At 50.8% G+C, this 24,108-nt stretch overlaps 2 protein-coding genes across 6 annotated transcripts in view; one reads left to right on the top strand and one right to left on the bottom strand.

Annotated features, from left to right (window-relative positions):
- Positions 1-4,855, top strand: part of LOC117894527 (adenylate cyclase type 9) — a 33,257-nt gene extending 28,402 nt beyond the window's left edge. For both annotated transcript variants that reach the window (XM_034801645.1, XM_034801654.1), the window contains one exon: positions 32-4,855. In XM_034801645.1, the coding sequence (XP_034657536.1) occupies positions 32-3,579 (3,548 nt within the window). In that variant the 3' untranslated portion in view covers positions 3,580-4,855. The remainder of the gene's footprint in view (positions 1-31) is intronic.
- A 3,842-nt stretch (positions 4,856-8,697) lies between these two features.
- The window catches only part of LOC117903318 (thyroid receptor-interacting protein 11-like), a 53,634-nt gene continuing 38,223 nt past the window's right edge, over positions 8,698-24,108 (bottom strand). For 2 of the 4 annotated variants that reach the window (XM_034815256.1, XM_034815257.1), the window contains 5 exons: positions 13,762-16,169; positions 13,017-13,180; positions 12,738-12,941; positions 10,037-10,309; positions 8,698-9,976 (listed from right to left, as the gene is read on the bottom strand). In XM_034815256.1, the coding sequence (XP_034671147.1) occupies positions 9,624-9,976; positions 10,037-10,309; positions 12,738-12,941; positions 13,017-13,180; positions 13,762-16,169 (3,402 nt within the window). In that variant the 3' untranslated portion in view covers positions 8,698-9,623. Of the gene's footprint in view, positions 9,977-10,036; positions 10,310-12,737; positions 12,942-13,016; positions 13,181-13,761; positions 16,170-19,666; positions 20,110-24,108 lie in introns of those variants that run through there. The other 2 variants (XM_034815259.1, XM_034815258.1) reach the window with 2 other exon arrangements.

Below are 24,108 nucleotides of genomic sequence, written 5' to 3'. Positions count from 1 at the left end.
CTCGCTAACTGTCTGTCCCCCCTCCCCGCAGGCCACCGCACGTACTTCGTGGTGGGACGGCGGAGCGACTTTTCGCGCACGAACAGCCTGAGTCCCAGCATGCCGGCGCATGCCATTGGTGGCAGCTCCCTGCTGCTGCCGGGCGGCCAGGGCGGCCAGGGCGGATCCCTGTCGCAGAGCGCGACCAACATCTCGGCAGTGCAGCCGCAGGTGCCGCCCGCGTCGCCGGTGGGGCAGCTCTCCAACTCGCTGAACCCCTCGCCCGTGCTCTCCATGCGCCCGCGGCTGACCTCGCTGAGCATGAAGCTGCGCAAGAAGTCGCAGAGCAGCAGCCAGAGCCAGAGCCACAGCCACAGCCAGAGCCGAGAGCGGGACATTGAGCGGGGCATTGGCAGCCTGCATCCGGCGGCCAGCGGCCTGCCGCCCGTCGTGGTGGTGCGGCAACGGCCGAAGATCATCATCACCACCAAGTCCCTGCCCGGCAGCCTCGACTCCGATGAGCAGCCAGCGTCGCCGTCGACTCCGCCACCGCCGCCGCCGCCTCCGCCGCCGCCTCCACCGCCGCCCAAGAGCCGTCTGCTGGCGGCGTGGAAGGTGCCGCGCTTCCTCAAGCGCTTCGAGGAGCTGGCCACTCGCGCCAGCCAAAGTCAGTCGGAGAAGGAGAAGGAGGAGGCCCATCTCCACTCCCATCTGCAGCCCGAGGAGACGTTGGCCTTCATGGAGGCCACGCCACAGAATGGCAATGGCAACGGGAATGGCAACGGGCCCAGCTGTGTGTACCAGCAGCTGCCGATGCTCGTGGAGTCCTGCGGCGGCAGTCGGCTGGGCCACCAGTCACTGGACATACCGAGCGCGACGCGGCCCATGCTGCACCACGCGGCCACCTCCACGGCGCTGGCCAGCAGCGTGCTGCGCTCCCCCGAAGGCTACTCGGCGGCGGCAGGCACCAGCGGGGGGGCGGGCGGCTGCTGCTCGCCCGGCCAGTACTCCATGTACGACGACATCATCGACGTGCGCTCCTACATCAGTCAGTCGCGCAGCGACATCTCCCCCTTCGGCCGCTCCGGCAGCTATCGGAGTCAGTGCGGCAGGCAGTCCGGCGGCGGAGGCGGAGGCGGCGGTGGAGCTGTGCTGCCCGTGGAGCAGTCGCCGCTGCCCAGGCCCCGCGCGAACACACTGTCCACGGGCAGGCCACCGGTCGAGCCGGGCAGCTCCAGTGTCCAGCCCAGTCCCTGCTGCCTGCCCGCCCCGCCAGCCGCAGGCGCAGGCGCAGGCGGTGGCCACTCGCGCAACTCCAGCATCTGCCCCTCGGCCACGTCGCGCAAGGACTCGGGCATCAAGAGCAACTCGCGCAGGTCCTCCATCCAGCAGCAGATCTACGCGCTCAACCAGTCGGCCATCAGCCAGCACCGCGTCTCCGGCTACTTCACCAGCTCCACCTCGAGCATCTCGAATCTGAACGACATGCAGGGCCTGCCCCTGCCCATGCCCCTGCCGCTGGGCCTGGGCCTGCCGCTGCCCATGGTGGTGCCGCAGCCGCAGCCACAGCTGCCAGTCCCCCTGCCGCTGCCCCTGCCGCTGCTCATGCAGCCGTGCTCCGCGCAGATGATGGGCGACCCGCTGGCCGCCTGCCTGCAGCAGCTGCGCAAGCAGTCGGACCTGCAGCTCATCCGCTGCGTGCGGGACAACGCCAGGTCGCAGCGGAGCTACCTCGTGAAGCCGCCGCTGCGGGGCTTCAGCCTGTACTTCAAGTCCCGCCAGCTGGAGCGGGACTTTCGCTCCAAGGCGCACCGCTTCGGGGCGGAGAACGAGACGGAGGGGCCGCCCACGCTGGCCACGCCCAGGTACAACACGTACATCGACATCTTCGTGGGCATCGCCGTGTACCTGTGCATCTCGGTGTCGCTCTTCCTGATGACCCAGAACACGGTGACGCCGAGCTTCCGCCTGTGGGTGACGCTCTTCTCCTGCTTCACGGCCATCCAGGTGTTCGCCCTCTTCCTGTTCACGCGCCAAATGTGCCGGCGTCACGGCACGGGACGTGCCAGCAGCAGCAGCAGGTCGCGCCTGCGCACCAAGTGCGAGGCGGCCCAAGGACACAAGCAGGAGCAGGATGCAGATGCAGAGGGAGAGGGAGAGCGAGATGCAGATGGCGATGCAGATCTAGACATTGAAGCTGGCCTGAGGCGGGCGGCGCCGCAGTTCCGTTCGTGTGCGGATCGCATATTCGAGGCCATCTCCAGCTGGTATCCGTGGCACATCTGCCTCGCGGTGCTCATGGCCATGCCCGTGCTGCTCATCATCGCCAACTTCCTGCTGCTGGACCTCGAGCAGCTGGAGGCCTTCGAGTACCACTACGGCTTCCTCATCTTCGTGTGCATCGTGCACTTCTGCAACTTCACGCAGCTCAACTGCTGGGTGCGCAACATCCTGGCCTTCATGGCCGCGCTCTGCTTCGTCGGCATCGCCGTGTCCCAGCTGATGGTCTACTCGAGCCGCAGCGACCAGGCGGAGTCCGAGGAGGAGCAGGAGCAGAGCAGCTCCTCGTACATCTTCGAGGAGATCAAGTGGTTCCACGACTACCACGTGGAGATCTATCTGGACCTGCTGCTCATTCTGGTGCTGGTCTGGTTCCTCAATCGCGAGTTCGAGATCGGCTACCGGCTGACGTTCTACGGCAATGCGGTGGCCAACCAGGACAAGGTCCGTGTGCAGAACATGAAGAACCAGGCGGACATGCTGCTGCACAACATCATCCCCAAGCACGTGGCGGAGCACCTGAAGAACACGGCCAAGTACTCGGAGAACCATCGCAACATTGCCATCATCTTTGCCTCCATCGTCAACTTCAACGAGATGTACGACGAGAGCTACCTCGGCGGCAAGGAGTTCCTGCGCGTCCTCAACGAGCTCATCGGGGACTTCGACGAGCTGCTGTCCCGCCCGGAGTTCCGTTCCGTGGAGAAAATCAAGACGATTGGCTCCACGTTCATGGCGGCCAGCGGGCTGGATCCCTCCCATCGCGGCGCCGGCGACGAGCACATCCACACCCTCATGGAGTTCTCCATTGCCATGCAGGAGGTGGTGGACGCCTTCAACAAGGACCTGCTCGAGTTCAATCTCATTCTGCGCATCGGCATGAACATTGGCGACGTGACGGCGGGCGTCATCGGCACCAGCAAGCTCTACTACGACATCTGGGGCGATGCCGTCAATGTGGCCTCGCGCATGGACTCCACGGGTCTGCCCAATCGCATCCAAGTGGGCAAGGACTGCCTGCCCTTTCTCACCGCTCGCTACGACTTTGAGCCGCGCGGCAGTGTCTATGTCAAGGGCAAGGATCACATGGAGGTCTTTCTCTACACAGATCGACGGTCGGATGCTCTCTCAGCGAAGCAGGAGCCAGAACCAGTGGAGGAGCAGCAGCAGCAGCAGGTTGAAGCTCTTGCAGATGATGACGATGAGGAAGAGTTTCACTCGAGCGAGACCACAACGCTCTTCAAGTCGCAGGAGGAGTCTGTGCAGGCGAATGGCGGCACAATTGCGACGCAGCCAGCCACACAGTCCGTGGAGCCATAGGACACAGGACACAGGACACAGCCTCATCGCGGACCACTCTTGGCAGTGGGCGGCACTTGAGAAATGGTTTCAGAATTGCATTTAATGAATCTGCAAGGGCCAGCGAGGCAGGAGCTTGGTCCAAGCGGTTTGCTGATGTTCCTTGATGCTGCTGCTGCTGCAGGAGGAGGTGGAGGAGTGTGTGCAGGGGGGGGAACTTACGTGGGTTGGGGGAGCGACGGAGGGACAAACCATTGGAGTTTTTGTGATATGTAAGCTAGAAAGAATATGAATTATGAATAGATAGAAACGATGGAATCGGATAAGGGTTAAGTGCTCCATTGATTGATTGATTGATTGATTGGTGGCTCGATTGATTGATTATGTTTTAAGCGCTGTCGTCTGTCGTCTGTCGTCTGCCATCTGGCAGCTGCAAGGACTTCCCCCCCCTCTTAGAATGTTCGACTTAAATGTATTAGCAAGTTGCTTAGCTGTAGCCCCCGTATATGTATATGTAGTGTAAATGTGTAAATAAGTGTGTGCTCCTTGCCCCACACCCTGCCGCCTGTAAGCTATTTCTTGTGTGTTTTTTTTTTTTTTTTGTCGCCTAGCATAATTGCCGCTTGCTGGAGCTGGAGGGCAAGGAGCCGCAGCTCTACTCTAAGCGAAACTAATCTGAAATCGGTGGCTTTAAATGTTGTCCAGCAAGAGCAGCGATTACGCGTGCCAGCAAACCATCTGTGGACCGTGTGTGCATGTTGGAATTATCCTCTAAAAATGTAACCTCTATTTTTTTTTTGTGTGTGTGAAGCAAACGAATGGACACTATCTAGCTGTGTGTAATTGTTGTTGTTCATGTTGATCGTAAGTAGATATTTGTATGTGCATGTGTGTGTGTGTGTTTAGGCATGGTTCATCCACGCGCAGCTGCAGCACAAAAGTATGCTACGGCACGCGGAATTGCACTGCTTGGCAATCGACTGCTTGCACACACGCTCGCACACCCACCAAACGCTTTCACCTCTCTCTCTCTCTCTCTCTCTCTCCCTCTCTGTCTCTGTCTCTGTCTCTCCCAATCGTTTTTATACGTCTTTTGTATCATCTTTTGCCACACCCACTTAAGGCCACTCAATTTCCCGCTACGAAAACCAAAACAAAATGGAAAGCAGTGAAAACAAATATACAACAAACAATTTTTGGAGTATATTTCATATGAAACCTATGGACCCTATTGTATTTTTATATATAAAAACCAAAACACAAGTATTTTCTACTAATTTATTGAACAAAACAAAAATCGAAGGAAAACAAAAGAAACATATGGAGAGCATACTTTTTTCCCTGTCTTTTTGAAACGTCTAAGTGTACATACAATACATGATATACACACATATTTATATTTATAATTGTATATTTTTTATAAAAAAAACACAAACAAAAAACGAAGTATGAAAATGTTATTGAAATGTGCGCGGAGAGCGAGAAGTAAACGCGGAGGTCAAAGCGCGCCATCGGTTTTCTCCCCCACAGATCTTTTAGATCCAATTTACGATGCGTTAAAGTGTTTAGATGTTGTTGGAGGATACACCCAGCCATAGCCAGTATCTATTATGTATATGTATATGTATATGTATATTTATGTATGTGTATGGGTCGCCGGCAGCGAGCCGCACCCCAAATCCCAAATCCCAAGTGTGTTTTAGCAAAAGATTTCAAAGAGTTTATCGAAATGTTATAGGCAAACCTACTAAGTGTGATGTGTAGAAATCAAGCAAATAAAAACTTCAAAAAAGGCAGCAGTATTATATTGCGTGTACTTAAACCGTACAGCGTTTCATTTATCACCCTGATGGGAAGATGTTATCAAGAAAATGAATTCGCCATGGCCCATTGGCGGACCGATATTGCCGCGAGTGCAACCTGTCTGGCGCACTCGTGGAAAAAGCACCAGAGTACACGAGCAAGCACGAGTAGGTGACGATGTTCCTTGTCGAGCAGCACAACATCGTCGTCTTCTGTGGCCCCCCGGCACAGGGGTACAAGCCAACACGCTGGCTGAAATCCAGGAATGGAGCACAAGTGCCTGAACAGATATTGCGCATTTGTTACAAATGTCAGATCCACCCACAATCCACCCCTCCAGCAGCCATGCAATGCTAGCTTATCGCTCTGCCTCGCTCGACAGGCAACCACTCGCCCTCGTTCTGCGCTCGGTTGTGAGGAAGAGTGGCTGATAAAGGGGCATGGGACACTGACATCAGCAGATGCAATCGTAGAGAAAGTTGAGTAAAATGAGTTCCCAGTCACATTTCGGGTTGCTGCGGGAGCACAGCCTCAAAGTGAAGTGCACTGATGGAGCCCACGTGATCAAAATGCACAACAAGGAGCTAATCAGAGCTGGGCCGAATGTAAAATAAAGGAAATCGGAGACGGAATGAACAGTTTGTTCTGTCTGCTGTTCGTTTTATAGCCTGGGTCGCAGGAAAAAAAATGGCATTCAGTGCTGACATTTTAGCTTATTTCTGGCTAGATTTATTATGTGTAAAATTGGAGCAGCTTATATAAGTTGTTTATCTTTCAGCTTTTTGTTATTTTAAATGCCAATTCTGAATTTAAATCGTGGAGGGAATCAGTTTTTTTGTGTGGTAGGTTGAAAGAGGAGGAAGAGGTTAACATAAGCCAATTTTTGAAATTATCGTTGACGCAGTAAAATTTCTAAGCTGACACAATTCCTTCTTTTGTTGATTGGTCTTAGCTATTTTTATACCCGGTACTCGAAGAGTAAATAGGGTATATTGTATTTGTGCGGATAACGGTTGTACGTAACGCACAGAAGAAAACGTTTCCGACCCCATAAAGTGTATATATTCTTGATCAGCATCAATAGCCGAGTCGATTGAGCCATGTCTGTCTGTCTGTCTGTCCGTCTGTCCATCCGTCCGTCCGTCTGTCCGTCCGTCTGTCCGTATTGTTTGTCGGCTAGTTCGCAGAGACTATAAGAGCTGGAGCCACCAAATTTTGGCACCAGACTGCTGTATGCTCACACTGAAACCAGTGTATTTCAAAAATGAGCCCCGCCCCCGCAAAAGGGCGAAAACCTCCCAAATCTACAATTTTGAAGATAACAGAAAACTAAAAACGCCATTCCGTAGGGAATGACCATATCTATCAGATCGCCAAATTGGGAAACCAGTTACCTTCTACTGACTTCTGTTCGCCTGGTACTTGGTCTGAAAATTTTCCAGTTTTCGGCCATTTCAGTGAAGCAATTTCAAAAGTTCACAGTGGCGTCCCAACACAGATCGGCCAATTCTCGAACTACGTTATTTTAGTTCCAGAAATGACCGTCTTCATCGCGTGGGCGCCACTGTGCAAAGAGGTGACTGTCAAAATTTGACAAAAATAACAGGAGAGATTTGTTTTGTTGTTTTCTCCTTTATTTGTAGTCCGTCCGGGATGTGCCACGCCCCCTCGCGATCGGCACAATGTCCTGGATCCTTTGCGACCAGTTCGGGTGCAAGGACATTAAGGATAATGCCATTTTCACGTTGTTTTTTCTTTTTAATCTCTACAAGGCTATAGCTCAGCTATTTCCTGTCGAAAAAGAACATGTCACGCCTCTTCGGGATCGGGAAAATGTCCCGGATCACTTCGGGTGCTAGGACATTAAGGATAATGCCATTTGAATATTGTTTTTCTATATAATCCCCTTCAACGCTATAACTCGGCTGTTTCCTGTCGGATCAGGACATGGCATGCCTCCTGGCGAAGGTACGAGTCTCCTGTATCGCTTGAGTCCATCAAGGACCACAAGGACTGCAGGATATGGCTGTCCTACGCTATTTTGTAATTGGGAACTTTTCAGCCTGAAAGTATGCTATACTTTTGAGAACAAAAGCAGCCCCCAAAAGATACTTCAGTTTATTGGCCTCTGCCCCTGACACGTCTCTGCCGCTGCCTCTGCCGCGACTCTGCCCTGACTCTGCAGTGTGTGTTTCTAGGGGAGGGTGGCGAGCTAAAGGAGCGTGTTGGCGTGAGTAGTGTTGTTGATGTAGATGACAGATGAAGAAAAAATGTTAAATTTGACAAATAACCGCTAAGGTGCAGATGTAGTACTGAGTGCCGGGTATAAAAGTTGTGACGCGTAAGAAGCGTCTCACACGTCCCTTCTCGTTTGCATTGCGGCCTCTCTCTGTCGGCGGAGAGCCACCAACACCAACAAAAAAACCTTTCCGTTTGGTCTCATTTTGTTTCTGTCTTGCATTAGCAGGAAAGTGAGCGAGACAAATATATGCTCTAGTCTTTGGTAGTCGCATCCTCAAAGGTGACGTCATCGTCAACGGATTTCTGCTGCATTTTAAAGCATTTTAAAGCGCTTTCTGAACCGCATTTTGTCTGACAAAATAGATCAACAAAATACAGAGAATTTTGGAGACGTGCACATCCTGGAAGGACTTTGAAGGTAAGTTTTAACAGAAAAGCAGACAAAAACGAATATAAATTAATTAATTAATTGAATTTCGGATGTGATTCAGGTAAAGGCACATTAACCAAAAGGTTCTGTGAAAAAACCAAGTTTTTGGTTCAGTTTGTTGTATGGAGAAAGACAACAACACGAAATAAATGCACTTGAGGAGAACGGCAACTTAAAAGGCACTGGACATTACCCATTCCAGCGTCTCTACTCATGCAGAACAGACCAGACCTCTCGACCGAGTCGGACCAGAAGCAGGAGCAGGGTCAACAGCAGGAGGAGCAAGAGAATAGCGTAAGTGGTTCTGGTTACCGAAGCAGCAATCGTGAAAACATATCTAGCAAGAAATATAACTCTGTTTCTATTCAGCATGGAACGAAGATCCTTTATTCAGCTCAGGGGTGAGTCAACTCCAAGAAATGAAGGCTAAACAACAGCGGAGCGAAATGGACGAGCCGTTTGAATCCATCGTTGCAATGCTCGCACCAGGTAAGATCCAGCTCCAAGTAGGTTCTCCACACCTCAACATCCAGTTAAATGCTCAAGAGAAGCTGAGCTTCTGCTGTTTTTCGAATTATTCACCGATTGTAAGCCATTGCACAATCAATTAAATGACATAAACATAGGTAATCCCTTACAGTAAAATCGGCAATGTGCCTCTGTTGTTGTTTGTTGTTGATTCGTTTATTGATTGGCGGCTAGGCTACTGGTGAGCAAGGCCCCTGCGAAGGCTTGTCCATGGCATGCTGCCAGGGCATATTCATGTTGGTTATTACATATTTACAAGTTTCTCATGCTGCACATCTACACAGACATTGCACAATAGGGGGGAAGGACTGATGTAACTATAAGTATATATTTTTCTATATATATGTCACATATACGGAGATACATATGTGTATGTATGTGTGTCGCTATAAACATGGATACATGTTCGTTTGGTTGGGTTACAGATTTCACGCATTCATTTTAAATATGCAGAAGAAAAGAAAACAAAGCAAACCGCCAAAGAAAACAGAAAATATTCAACATTTTGCTCGACCTCAATGCCATCTTTTTTGTTATCTGATCATTTTCAATCTTTCTTTTTCCTCCTTCACTTCATTCTTTCAATTTATCATTTACAATTTTGTTTCAAAAGATTGAAGTTCCAGATATTGCCATTTATTCTTCTACTTGAATATGTAATTCAAATCTCAAGGTTATTTTTTAAGTTATTAGGATTCCTCATTGATTTGATATCCAAAAGTGTTTGTGGTCTTGATCAACAATATGCCTAACAAGTCTCAAGATGGTATTTTTAGTAGTCGCGACATTCGAGATGATGAAATTTCATCTTTTTCGGCAACAATTCCTCAAGGAAGTGCAGATGGTGCAGAGTTGAGGGGATGGGATTGAGGTCGAGCAAAATGTTGAATATTGTCTGTTTTCTTTGGCGGTTTTCTGCGTTTTCTTTTCTTCTGCAGGGTTAAATCTCAAAGACTAAATTCACAAAACCACGATTACACGATTATACGTTTTAAAATTATTCAAAAACAGAGGCGAAGTGGAGTAGGAGGGTCGAGCCATTTGGTTTGGCCTTCTACAGGAATCAGGAGTCGCTGAGAATATCCTTCAATATCGAACTGGAGTTGCGTGAGGGTGCAAACTCATTGGAGCTCATGGACAGCGAGTGTGCAGGGCCGGTTGCAGGCGGAGATGGTGGCGGCGCTGATCCATGGTCTTGGCCCGCGGACGCTGCTGAGGCAGCATGCCCCTGCCCTTGCCCAGTCTGTGGGTGCGGCGGTGGCGGTGTCGTCGTCGTCGTCGTCGCCGTCGTCGCATCCACCTGGCCAGTCATGCTGAGAAGGTTCGGTCTCATTTGCGTCGCTGTCTCTGGCTGTGACTCCTGCTCGAGGAACTGCACGAATGCCTGCACCAGATTCTCATTCCCGCGACCAGGGGCTGAAAATGGAAAATTGGAAATGAATTCTGCCAGAGAGATATTCCACCCTTTGGACATACCTGAGCTGCCCGAGGCTGGTCCTCCGCCAAGTATGGCTCCCAGCCAGCTGCTTTGCTGCTTATTTAGGCCCACCTTGTCGGACTCCTGGGCGGTGAAGTCCAGCACGGAGGATATCAGACGCAGCACCTGCTGCTTGTCCCCTGCATGACCGCTCACCACATACCCTATCAGCAGGCTCTTGATCAGGCTCTTGTCGATCTTGTCCGTCTGGCTGCTCTCGCTGCTGTTGAGCCTCTGCTCCAGCTGATCGTTCGCCTCCTTCAGGCTCTCCACTAGCATATAAAATACACAAAAAAGTCGCTAATATTAGTGCGATTCAACCATTTGTGCGGTACGACATCGGCTATCGGTTAATTATGCTTCAATCTTAGGTGTAAGAATCCGTTTAAAGAGCGCGCGCGCCTGTGTTCTTTGGAGCGGGGGGGCTTGGGCATGGGCATTGGGCTTTTGGCTTGTGGCTTTTGGCTTTTGGCATGCGGTTAGTGCGATCAGTGCACGGCGTAGTATAACATAAGTACTGGTTGTTGGATTTAAAGCACACCAGTACCTGATGTAATACTCAACCGTACAGACGCTGCTTGGTTCCTGGAAGCGCGTCGCGGAATGGTTAGCGAATGTTTGGCGGCTGCGAGTGGCTTTGGTGATGTCTGTATGGCTGTCTGGCTGGCTGGCTGGCTGGCTCGATTCCCTGCACAATTGGGGGCCTCACTACTCTCCAATGCAAATCAATAAACGAATAATGAAATCAAAGCGAATACGATATAAATACGATCAAACGACAAAACGGAACAACAAATCAAAATTCAGGCTAGGCGGGCGACAACAGAGAGCAAATAGGTAAAGGTGGGAAAAGGTAGGTAAATATTTCTATCCATATATATAGATGTATGTATACTCGTTATATGTACAAGTATATATAGACATGCAAAGGGGACTATAGATAGGTAAGTGTGTGTGTGTGTGTGTGTGTGTGTGTGAGTGTGTGGTATACATAATGTGGCATATGCCGCAGTCTCGAGCAATCTCCAATTGCAAAGTGAGTGTGTCAAATGCCTCAAATCGCTCACATTTACAAATTGAGATTATTCAATGCTGCAGATACAGTTTGGATACAGTTTCAGCGAGCGGTTCCTCTCGGCTGCTCCTCTCCTCTCTTCTCCTTTTTTCATGTTTTCTTTTGTACGGTTTACGGGTTACGGGTTACGGTTTACGAATTACGGAATAATACGATTTACGATTTGTACGGTTTTCTCTTCTTCTCTTCTCTTCATAATGATACTCAAAATAATCACAGTCACATCACAATCAAATTGTATAAAAGTCAACAGAAGCAAATTGCCAAACAACTTAATAGAAAATGCATTAAATCATAAAGGTCAGTAAGCGACAAAGTATAGTTACAAAATTCAAATAAGAAACATACAAAAATCGTGACGGGGCAGGGCAAGGAGTGAGGTAAAAGCTGTGTGGGGAGAGGGTGGAAATCAAATATAAAAATATGCTAGTTCCAAATAACAACAACAACAACAACAACAACAAAGATAATCAAAGCTAATAATCACACATAAAGCAAACTACAATTTTCTAGGCGCCTTAAATTAAATAGGATTTGGATTTGGGTTTGGATTTGGATTTGGATTGTAGGTGTGTGATTGCCAGCACCAGTTTAGCGTGTTTATATTGCCAGATTTTTGCTTTGTTTTCGTGGGGAGTAAGTTGCAGTGCACAGATCAAGGGGAGTTTACTTTGCAAGGTGACGTCTTCACCATTAGGCACCCATCTCTACCTTCATCCCTTTCTAGCGCTTTTCGCTCTAAGCGTGGTGAATAAGTCCCCACAGCGGACGCCGTCACCTTGCTAGTAAATTCACCTTGGCACAGCCAAGCAGACGGACAGGCGGGCAGAACGTACTCTGTGTGCGTGCGCGTGTGTGTGGCCAGGCAGGGGCAGTGCAAGTGTGTTACGGTTGCGTTTTGGGGGTGGATAGTGGGGACAGTGACGCAGGGAGCAAGCAAAATGTTGTAGTTTACCTGATGCTGGGATGAGCAACTTGCAGTTACAGCCAATACAGTATTTTTGTTTTGTTTTGCCACGTGCCGTTGGGTGCAAAATTGCGAGGTTTTTTTTGTTCTTTGTTCTTTTTGTTTTGTTTTGTTTTGTTTTTCTTTCTTTGGGTTTTGGTGTGATTTGGTTGGTCTTTGCGCTGTGGTGATAAAATGCAATTCAAAAAAGTCGATACCAACTGAAATTCCGAGTTTTTCATATTTTGCTTAGCCTCCCAGAATTACCAGCTGATATTTACCTTTGAGAATTGTGAGGTGAATCGTGACGTCGCTTGCTCTGGCACTCGCTCTCAGTCTCCCTCTCACACATACACAGGCACACTCTCTCCCTGCCATTATCTCGCTCTCTCTCTCTCTCTCTCTTGTGCTTTCATTCATTCACAGTCAACAGTTAGCGGCAGTTTTCTTGGAGTGCAGTTTAGGATGCGTGATCGAGGGAGGGGGGGGCAAGAACAGCTCGTAATGGTAGTGGTTCGGAGTGCGGGGCGGGGCGGGACAGGGCAGGGCGACACCATGGGTTAGCTTTTATGACTACGGGGGGGTTAGGTACATTGTGAGAGCTCACGATTGCGGCTGGTTGGGGGTTAGTCAAGATTTGGCAGCCTGCAGCCTGCAGCCCACCCGAGGGCTCACTCACCTTCATCCCGGAGCACGGCGATCGTCTGCTGTCCCGCCTCCAGCTGATCGGAGAGGCGCGCCGCCGCCCGCAATCCCTGATTGGCCTCCGCCAACTGCTGCTGCATGGCCTCCATCTCCGCCTGCAGCTGATCCTGCCTGTCCACGTGAGCCTGCATCTCGCGACGGATGCGCTGCGTGGCCATCTCAATGTCGTGCTCCTTGTCTGCGGGGTGGGAGGGTCCAGGGTGTTATGCCATGCTCCTGGCTGTGTGTGTGTGTGTGTGTGCCAAGTACTTACCATTCTGAAACTGCTCCAGGGCACACTGCAGATTGGTCAGTGCCGCCTGCTGCTTCATCTCACGATCCTCGCACTGCCCCAGTTTGGCCAGCAAGTCGTCACGTTGCTGCTGCAGCAGGGCATGCTGTGCCTGCAGCGTCTCCGCCTGTTGGTTCGCCCGAATGCTGCATGTGGATTAAAGAGGATTGAGGGACACTCGTGAGTTGTGGGCGGGTTAAAGGGTTCAAAGCCCATAAGAATCTTTACTCTGCAGCGCCATCTGTGTTGTGTTTCCACCTCCCAGAACTGTTGTGCTGCCAGATCCATTGAATATTTCACTGCGTTACCGACTAGTGGAAGCAACAATCGATAATTCCGCTGCAGCTGGCGGCACCTGATGCCACGTTCGGCATTAGCTTGAGTTGTGTTCCCGCAGCATAAGGGCGTTTTATATAAGAGGTGGCAGCGTGTCCAATCGATTGTACAATCAATAGCGGAAGCTGTAGCCGTCGGCAATTTGTACGCCCTAATGCGAAGCGGTGGAAACAGGTGGCAACTGGGTGGGTGGATGGTGTGGCATGGTGAATGCAATTAGTGTGTGGTGCCGTCTGGACTCTGTCACGCTTCGTGCCGCTTATCGTACACCATAACATAATGCAATTAGCATTCCAAATGTCATCCCAAGGTGAGTCCCGCAACCCAACCAAATCTCGAGCCCAAACCCCGTTCCCCGTTACCCCCTACCCGTTCCCAACGCAAAACTTACCTCGCTGATGTGTAGGCTGTACTGGACTTGGATACTTCATGCTGCAGGACCGACTGCTTGGTGCGCGACTCGTCCAGTTCGCGCTGCAACTCCACCGTCTCCTGGGTGTGCAGCTCCTCCACCTCGAGCAGATGGGCACGAAGCCGCTCCAAGTCGCGCTGAATGCTCGCCTGCTGCTCCAGTGCCTCCTGGGACGCCTGCGCCTGACTGCTCTGCTCCGCCAGCAGGCTCGCAACGCGCATGTCGGACTTCTCCCTGAGCTCCTGCACACGCCGCAACTGCTCCTCGAGCTTCTCGCGCTCGCGAACGAGCCCACCGACCTGCTGCTCGAAGGGCTGCAGCCGCTGGATCTCTCCATAGTACTGAGTGTTCTCCGCATGCTTCTGCTGAAGCGCCTGGATCAGGTCGCCCTTCTCCTTGGCGTGGCTGTCGTTGCTCTGCTGTAGCTGACTCTTCCACTGATCCGCGCTCAGCCGCAGGCTGCTCAGCTGTTCTTTCAGCTGCTCAAGATCCGTGGCCTGCTGCTCCAGCTGCGCCAGCTGCTCGTCCTTGGCCTGGAGCTGTTCTTTGAGCCTCTCCAGATCGATGATCTGCTCATTCTCCCGCTCTCCCAGCTGCTGGATTGTGCTTAGCTGCTCGTCCCTGGCCTGCATCTGCTCCTGGAGCTGCTCCAACTGGTCATCCCTGGCCTGAAGCTGATCTTGAAGCGTTGCCAGCTGGGACTGGAGCTCCTCGACCTGCTGCCGTGCCTCCTCCAGCAGTGAGTCCTTCTGGGCCAGCCTGCTCTGGCACTCTTTGAGCTCCTTCCTGTCGTTCTGCACCGCATCCAGCTGCGATTGAAGCCGCTGCTGCGCTTCGTGCGCCATCTCAAGGCGCTGTCTGGCCTCCTCCAGCTGACCCTCCAGCTGCACGATGGTCTCCTCGTGGTGCTCCTCGATGGTCTCCAGCTTGTTGCGCTTGAACTTGTCCAGTTCGTTGAGCAGCAGCTCGTTGTTCTTCATCAGCTCGTCACACTGCAGAATGTACTGCGAGATGTCTGCCTCCAGGGTCTTCTTTTCGTGCTCGCTGATCCGCTTCTGTTCCTGCAGCTCGCCCAGCCGCTGCTCGGCGGCGTCGAGGCGCTGCCAGCGCTCACTCAGGACACGATAGGCTCGCTCCAGGCCGTGCTGCGGTGCGGCTGTGGCGAGGCGATCCTCGATCTGGGCCTGCAGCAGAGAGCGGAGCTTCTCCAGATCATCCTCGGCATCGTCCAGGTCGGTTATCTCCTGCTTCTCCTCGGCAATGGCCTGCCGGAACTTGGCCTGGGCTATGCTGGCGTCCAGCTCCTGCCGCAGACGCCGATTGTCGGCGCGCAGGGCATCCAGCTGCTGCTCAAAGTCGTGCGAATGCGTCTCCTGCTCGGCCTCAGCGTTCAGCTTCAGCACCTGATTCTGCATGGTGAGCTGCTGCAGCTTGAACTGCACGTCCAGCTGCAGCTGCTCCTTCTCGGCCTCGCTGATGCGGAGGCGGGACTCCAGCTCGGCGAGCTGGTCGCTCAGCAGGCTGGCGGAGAGCTCCTTCTCCAGCTGAGCATCCTGCAGCTGGCCATTGGCCAGACTGAGCTCCGCGATGCGCGACTCCAGCTGGACGAGCCTGTCGCGCAGCTTCTCCTTGGACGGCGGCGTGGGATCCGAATCGGGGTCGGGATCGGAGCCGGAGCCAGAGCCACAGCCGGAAGCGGCATCTGCCTGTCGCACCACAATGAACTCATCCTCGCTGTGCTTCGTGGAGGTGGAGGAGCTGTTCGAGGACGACTCGGAGGTTTTCTTCTCCTTGGCCAGCTTGAGCTCATCGAGCTCCTTGAGCAGCTTCTCCCGCTCCGCCTCGGCCAGGCGAACGCGATCGATCAGCTCGTTGTTGTCCGCGCCACGCTTCTCCAGCAGCTCCTGCATCTCGGCCAGCTCCAGCACACCGCGCTTCAGCTCCAGCGCCTGCTGCTCCAGCTGCTGCTGCAGCTCCTCCCTGGCCGCAGCCAGCGAGCTCTCCGCCCTGCTGCGCTCCTCCAGCTGCTTCTGCTGCCGCGCAATGGCCATTTCGTGCTCGACCATGCGATCCGCCTGCAGCTGCCGCAGCTCTTCCACCTGCAGCTGCAGCTGCTTCTTGCGCACCAGCACATCCTGCATGGCCACCTCATGCTGAGCGTCCAGCTCCTCCAGCGAGGCGTTCAGCTGTCCATTGTGCTGCTCCAGCTCTGCGATGCGAGCGTTCAGGCGGGACACATCGCCGTTGCCCAGTGCTATGTCCACGAGTCCCGGTCCCGTGTTTGCCGCGGCATCTCCCTGTCCATCCGATCCATCGCCAGTGTCGTCCCAGCACTCCCAGCTGTCCTCCACATTCTGTTCCTCAGCGGTCTTCCGCTGCGTTTGTTTCTGTGGGTGGAAAACCGAGGAGAAAGTATGGATTGAAACGGTTGAAAATACTCGAAAGAAACAAAATGGAGTGGAGGACTTCCCACACACTTTTCCACTTGAACATTTGATTGCAAGAATTCTTCCTATTTTCAGATCCTCGCTGGGAATCGTTTTCATTCCCACTGTACCCACGCTTGCTGCCAGGAATGCTTGGAACGATTGGAATGGAATGCTACACGTGGAATACATCGGAACATGGGGCAGGAGGAGTCCACTGAGTCGCAGCTTTTGCAGTTGTAACCCGAACCCCGAGCATAAATCTTGCACCTTTTGCGCATGCGTCGTCCCCTATGTGCGTCCTGCCACCGCCCGCACCCCCTCCTGGGGCTCATCAGCAGCTCAAAGCAGGTCAATTGGCAGACGCTAATGGCCGAGGGCGGGGCAAAGCAGGTGGGGCGACGGTGTCAGCGCGTGAGACATTCGCGCGTTAATGAGTTTATGGATGAGTTGAGCAAAGATGGCGGACCGCTGACGTTGCTCGCTCTGTCGCGCTGCTGCTGCTGCTGCTGCTGCTGCTGCTGCTGCTGCTGACAGCCGCTCTGCGATAAGGTTCCCGCAACGAAATCCCCATAAAACCCATGACGAGACCGCTAAGCGGGCTAACACCCAACAAAATGGCTGTAGAGGCAGTAAAAACCGAAAACGTGGAACACAAAAAGGCAGCAACGGGAAACGGGCCACGAAATAAATATTTGAAAAATGGCAAAATGCTTAATTAAAAATTGACTCCAGTTGTGTCTGTGTGCGGAGCGGAGCGATAAATAATGCAAATGTAGCGATGATTCATGGACATATGCAGGGGCGTGGCAGGTCACAGGAGAGCGATAGACTTCCATTAGACTTCGGGAGAAGGCATTGGGCTGTTAGGAAGCAAAGAATCATTGAAAAGTAGATCGAAAAGGTCCAAAAACAGCGGCAGGAGTTAGTTCAACATTTACAGATACTCTAGAACTGTCGGATATAAAAGTTTTCTTTATGGTTTACAAGTAACTTCTGTTTCCCGTTTGCTCCTAGCTATTTCCCTCATTTTTTATGCTCGAACTTGAAAGAAAAGTGCCGCTGAAGTCCCGTTCTGGTGGGCTATCCATAAGTCAGGAATCGCCCCAGCACTGGATGCCAAGTCACAGAACTGAAACTTAAACAAGAAAGGCAAAGTGGAGAAAGGGACTTCGACAGCGACATCGACTCGGTTTGGTTTTGTTTGTCCACCCAGACATTTGTTTAGTCTACGGGTCTACGGGTCTACAGTTTCTACAGTCTGCTCACGACTGTGTGATTATATTCCCCGCTGTGTTGGGCTCAGGGCATTACCGAAAAAGACACTTGTACAAACTGGGCTATCGGAGAACGGCTCGGATGTAGCGCTGAAACACTTGTGTGTGTCTCGCGTCTCATAAGCAAACATCAGTGGAAGAAAATGTTTCATGCTGGCCCGGCAACGGACTCCGGACTACAGTTTTTGAGGCCAGCGATCTCTCTCTCTCTCTGCAAACAATCGATCAACCATACCGCCTGCTATATGATATGATATTATATGATATGATAGTCGGGTCTGTGCTGGTGTGTGTCTGGCGGGGGGGTGGACGCCCGCGCCTTATGGTAACCATAAACCAGCCAAAAAACCAAACGATAAGATAAAATGATGGTGCTGAGTGGTTAAGAGTCGGGGTTTCGGCTCAGCAGGTTAATTGTTGCCTGGCGGAGATGGTAGGAGGATGGGTTGGGAGGAGGCGCCTACAAGCCGGAAGTGGGTAAAAACAAATAGTCAGCCAGCAGATGGATACAGCCCACAGCCACGCAAACATGTGTCCAACACAAAATGGGAACTTTTGGGGAGTGGCAGCCCGAATGGTGTACTCTTGGCATATGGCAGGGTAAAAGACCTGTGGGGGCCCCTTATCAAGCAAATTCTTATGTATAAACAAACATTGCGGCTTACTCGATCAATATTGAACTGAGATCGCTTTCGCTTTAGTCACCGACACCGACACCGAGCGACTTCTTATCTAATCGGTCCGGTCCGGTCCGCACACACAGCAACTGCGAGCATATCCATTGGGTGGTGCTCAAGCACGAGGGGCGGCAGCTCACCAACAACTCTCTGGGATGAACAAACATTCAGCGATTGCTGCCTCCTGTGAGAGTGTTCTCGGTTCGTTTTTGGGTGGAATATTGTCGAGTCCCCCTCTGCATTTGCCCTGGACAGATGTATGTTTGGTCTATGGGAAGTGGTAATGGGGCCCCAGGGAACGGCACTCTGATTCTGAGCCGTAACTGAATCTAACAGAATGCGCTTGGCTTGGGTTGGATGGGATTTTATTGGGGTCTTTGGTTTACTTTATTCTCACACGAAATTCAAACAGGGGGCCAGGCCAGCAAATACCGAGAATTTTGTGTTGAAAGCTAATCGGAGACGAGGCTCGCAGTCGATGGGAACGTGAAGTCAGGCTCGCAATTCCCCACACGGAAACCCAAATGCCCTTGGAATGCAGCGAACAAATATGTCGAGCAGAAAGACTTTTGCTGTAGAATCCAACGCCCGCCAGGACGGCTAATGGTAATACGCGTTTAATGGAAAGTGAACAATTATTTGATAGCGGCCAGAGCCAAAGCGGCGATAAGAAATGAGTCAATTAGGGATTGATACGGTGCACGACCTGTGGAAAGTTCCCATATCCTTATCTAAGGAATTCCACAACGAACGGAATCAAAGCGCGCCCAAAACGAGCGGAAACATTGGGTGACGCGGCCAGGGACGCAACCAGAGCCGCGGCTCTACTTTCTATACCTGAACTATCTCTCGCTTTCGCTTCCCTCCACGAGTACTAGCAAACACAGTGCCCGACTGGTTAAGGCCCAAGACTTCAGGTTAGGGTATCTCCTCCACCGACGGAAAACACAAAAAAAAACGTGCTCATCTCGCGTTTTTTTTTTTGCAATTTAGCAAAGCGCTCAAATTTGACATGAACAGCACTTCCATGCCCCTGCCCCAGGCCCGCACTGTTGCGGGGCCACACAACTGAGTAATAATAAAAATAATAATAAGTTAGTGTATGCAGTGCAATAAAACAAAAGGCAAAATTACATAGTTAATAGGAGAAGATGTCAAGTCGACACAAAAGTCGAATGTCAAGGCGGGCCAAAACACTGTCGCCCACAGCAACAGCAGCACAGGCACGGGCACAGCACAACAGCCACGAGCGCAGCCACAAAAAAAAAATATATAAAATACAAAAACTTAGAATGCTCTCGCGCTCTGCGATATATCTTGTGTGCGAACTAAACAGAATGCGATGTGTGTGCTCTACTTGGAGTGCAATTAGATTAATCCCATTTTTTGTATCGATGGATCTCAGCACATTTTGATATGCTTAGCACTGGGCTAGGAACTGCCTCCAGTCTGCAGCGGCTCCTCTTTTTCCTCTTTCCCTTTCGTGCCCCTCCCTTCCACTTACAGTTACTTGTCAGCATTGGCGGCAATTTTCGTTTTTCGTCTCCAATTTCGGGCTGGCTGCTCGGCAGAATTTGTGCCTTCGTTTTTTCCCGCGCTAGTCATTCGATAACAGTTTTTTTGTTCTTTCTTCTTCCAGTTCACAAGCAAAAAAAATGGTCAAAAAATAAATGGCAAAGTTGAAGTTGAAAATTGAAATGGAGATCGGTTGATTTGCACTTGAAGGCGGCGGCGATGATTGCGCGTTTTGTGTACGACAACGCGCGGTTGTAAGCAATTAAAACAAAGGCAGCCACAAAAAAAGAAATGGTTTAACCAACAAATTAAACGTTAACAGGAATGTTCTTCTTTTACTTTATTTGTAGAGTTTTAGTCTCTCTCTCTCCAGCGGGAGCAGAAGGGCTGCACTGTGCACTGGCCAGATATATGACTTTACCGCTGCGCGACCGATCGAGGAATGAACTGAACGTGCAATGGGCGTTGGGTGAAAATAGCAGAATGCTGAGAACCCACATAGCCGAAGTTGACACCGAAACCGAGCCGCGCGTTACCGATACTGTGAAGCGCAGAGCCGAAGCGGAGCTGTTGCCGGCGTTAGACAGAGATAGCAGCAGGCAGCAGGCCGTGGCAGCGCAATCAGCAAGTTTGCTTGTGCATTAGAGCAGGAGGAGAGCAGGTGAAGATCGCTCGCTGCTAACGAAGCTGGCGACGGCGACTCCTGCTCCTGTCGTAGTACAAGCGAAGCGCAGACTGCAGCCTGGCTGCCGTTGTGGGTGGGGGGATTGGGCGAACTAAGTTCGAGTGTGGGAGATGGAGAGGTGTTGGTGATCGCGCTCTCCTGCACTGCGAGACAGCGACAGAGAGAGAGAGAGAGCGAGTGTGTGAGATTAGGTAAATGGAAAGACATCCATCATATCCATGCCATTGAGTATGTACTATGATTATGTACATACATATGCATGCATACATACCCTAAACACACACGTGTGCATGTCGCGGTAGTGTAACCAACTTCGACTTGCTCTCCATTTCAAAACTCAAATAATGCGCGTCGGCTATTTAACTTGAAATTAAGCGACGTTTGTTGTTGCTTTTATTTATTTTCTTTCATTTTTTCCCCCTTATTTATTTATTTTTATTTTTTCGGAATTGTTAATGTTTTTGTCTGTGTGTGTGTGCGTGTGTGTGTGATGATGCAGACGACGACAACGTTCGCTTTATTTGCTCATTTTGCTCACTTTGTTTGTTCTCAGCGGCGAGCTGTATGCGCTCGCTCTCCGCAGCGGCGGCGTTTGCCCAAGGCATGTGCAATAGAAGGTAAGTGAGGTTAGAGAGGCGGGCCTCTGCCTGCACTAAAATAAGGAACGCGGCAGCGACACTAAAGAGCAGTGGGGAGCAATGGAGCACGCGGCGCCAGGAACTACCGTACCTGCTGTTCAGCACACCCTTGCGCTGCCGCACTGCCATGCAAAATATCAGTTCACAATGAGAGCAGGAGAGCGAGCGAGCGAGAGCGCGCGTACAGTTATATTATTTTGAGAGAGGGGAAGACGAAGATGATGTCTTTGGCTGGCAGGCGTTATCCTCGCCTGCAAAGCCTACGCTGTCCAACTACAGCATGTGTGCATGGCTTTTCTTTTGCCGGCGTCAGCAATGTGTAATGGAATACGTATGGATGCACGTACAATTTTTGTTTGTACATTCTCGCATACACATGTGTCTGTGTATGTGTATGTGTGTGTGTGTGTGTGTATATTCCCATATGGCCACGTCGTTGGCTTTAAGCGGGCTGCCGCTGATTGTTGCTGCTGTTGTCGCAATCGAGCGTCTGTGTTTAATTAGCAGATAAAAATACAGCCAGTTCCATGAAGGTAGACACAAACACACACACTCATTATTGCCATCCCTTTCGCACCTTTTCGTTTTACACAATCAACAGTTGGCCCGCACACACGCACACACACACACACACACATACCCATACCCATACAAATGTACAGTCAGGAAAACACGTTGCAGGCGTTAATTAGTTTTGGGGGCTTTTCTTTTATCAGCAGTTCCAATAACAACAACAACAGCAACGGGCAACAGCAGCGGGCAACAGCAACTGTGGCAGTAACAAAACAAGAGATAAAGAAGATATTGAACGGGGAGCGAAGCTTTCTCATGTATACCCTGCCAGCCCATCATTTTGCATACAAATTTGCACTAAAACATATTCAGTGATTCGCTGTACAACGTTCCCATAAACGAGCGGACACATCAAGGTGTTCGCATGTCTCTGAATTGATTCCAATCGCAGAGAGCCCGGATCGTAGATGATATCCTCCACGTGTTACACACTTCCAGTCAAAGTCATAGTGCTCTCGCACCCTCGAGCAAGGGACCGAGTAGGAACAAACATTCGTCTAATGCATTTCGTTCTGTTGCGAATGCAAATCGAATTGTTGTTAGTTTTTTCCCCCATACGTGAAACCCCGATTGCCACTGACTCCACCACCGCTTCTCCCCGTCTCTCAGTCTCTGTCGTTAGCTCTACCTTTTGGCTTCCTTGCTCCATATACATAACAATCAGGCGTGCAAATGGAGTCGGCGGCAACGTTAACATGCGTTAAGTACTGCCCCAGCGCGCCAGCAACTGGGACATGGCGGCGCCAATTGTTCAAATCGATTGTATAATCAGTTATTCCTCTTCCTCGCTTGTACTTATCTTTCGATACTGCTTCTTCGTCTGCTACTGCTTCTTGTTTATCTCTCACTTTTTTCGGTGATGGAAAACCCTTCGGACGAAGATCTTTGACGAGAAGTGAGTCCCATTGCATATTGAGGCCACCAAGCCAGTCAGAGCTTTGCTGAGAGGGGTGCTTGTACCCCCAAATGATCAATGAAACTCTGTCGATTCCTATGCCCAGTTCACACGCTTGGAATGTAGGTTAAGCCCCCCTGCATCGCCCACTACGCTCCTGCCTGAAGCCCAAATGTAAATATGTACAAATGTATGTACAAGATGCTAACGAACTGCAAAGATAATAAATATTTAAATTGTCTCGTATTTGCACACGTTTGATCAATATGTGGACCAGTCTGCCCCCCAAAACAAATGGATCGGATACGTGCATACGTTCAAGAGAGCGAAAGAGAGAGGTAGAAATGGAAATGGAAATGGAGGTGGACAGAAGAGATACCCAAAATGCGGATGTGGATGTGGGATGCACGTTGATCGATGACAACTTCACGAAGGGAAGAGGAGAAGTCGCAACAGAATACACAAACAGCATAAAGGTGGAGAGATGGAGAAAGAAGTACGGATAGATGGACACGGACATGGAGGTGCCGATACATATGTGAGCATGTGGGACGGGGGGGTGTTGGTTCATTGCCTGGGTACATAGCACTTGGAGAGCGTCGATCGTGTTAGGTACCTGGCGGTGTTGGTCGTCGTTAGAGATGAAGACCAAACTGCCGACTCGTAGCTGAGCGAGACCCAGTCCGAGTCCAAGTCCGAGTTCGAGTCCGAGTCTAAGTCTCTCCCCGTTTTGTGTTGGCATTCATTTAACACGTTGCTGTTAAAATTCAGAGAAGAAATCGAATTCAAATAACGCGCTTCAATTCGGTCGCGCCACCAACGTTCCACATTCACACAGAGATGCACTGCACTCGACTCTCTCACGGCAGCAGATACGGTTACGGGATACGTACGGTGCGGCAGATGCAGCAAAAGATGCAAACTTGCTCTCAAGGGAGTCCAAAAGTAATGCTTTGAATTCCGTATTTGGATATTTTATACTCATGATTATGTTTAATGTTTCCGATCGCTCTCTTACTTTATATCCTTGAGGCATTTTGGATTCCCCTGGCATCTATTTTATGCTTCCCTCGTTCTATAACTGTTTTCAAATTCAAATCCTCCCAAACATACACTTCAGCTACGTTTATCTCTTTTCCTGTACATCCAATCGGGTTGGGTCTACATTCAACAACGACTAAATGGAAAAATAAACACGAAAGCGAGGAAAATGCTGCACTGCCAGAGAGCAGTCAAACAAATCCCATTTCAATTTAAGCCAAAGGCAAACAATCTACCCAAAAATACGTGTGGAAAAAGAGTGGAACTTCAATTTGTATTTATTGCTCTCCAACCAGAATTCATTCACTCAACGCTGACTGGGGTTCGCTTCTCTATATTGATCTCTATGAGCTTGGCTGTTGTCAAAACAATTGATGAAACTTTAAGTAATCAAATGAGAGCATAGCAGCGGAGGAGAGGCAAAAGCAACGATTTCCCCTTTCAGTTTTGCTCTCTCACTTAACAGTTTTAAACCAAGTTTAGTCCTGCCATTCCCACTTATACTCACATAACTAATATCCATCGAATGTCCATCTTCTGAGCTCCGTTTGCACCACAGCCTGCCCACACTGGGGCCTGCCGCTGTACCTGTTTTCGCT

The sequence above is a fragment of the Drosophila subobscura genome, chromosome A (assembly GCF_008121235.1).
Source record: "Drosophila subobscura isolate 14011-0131.10 chromosome A, UCBerk_Dsub_1.0, whole genome shotgun sequence".
Classification (NCBI taxonomy): Eukaryota; Metazoa; Arthropoda; class Insecta; order Diptera; family Drosophilidae; genus Drosophila; species Drosophila subobscura.
Note: the sequence above shows the minus strand (reverse complement) of the source record. Positions and strands in the feature narration are given on the sequence as shown.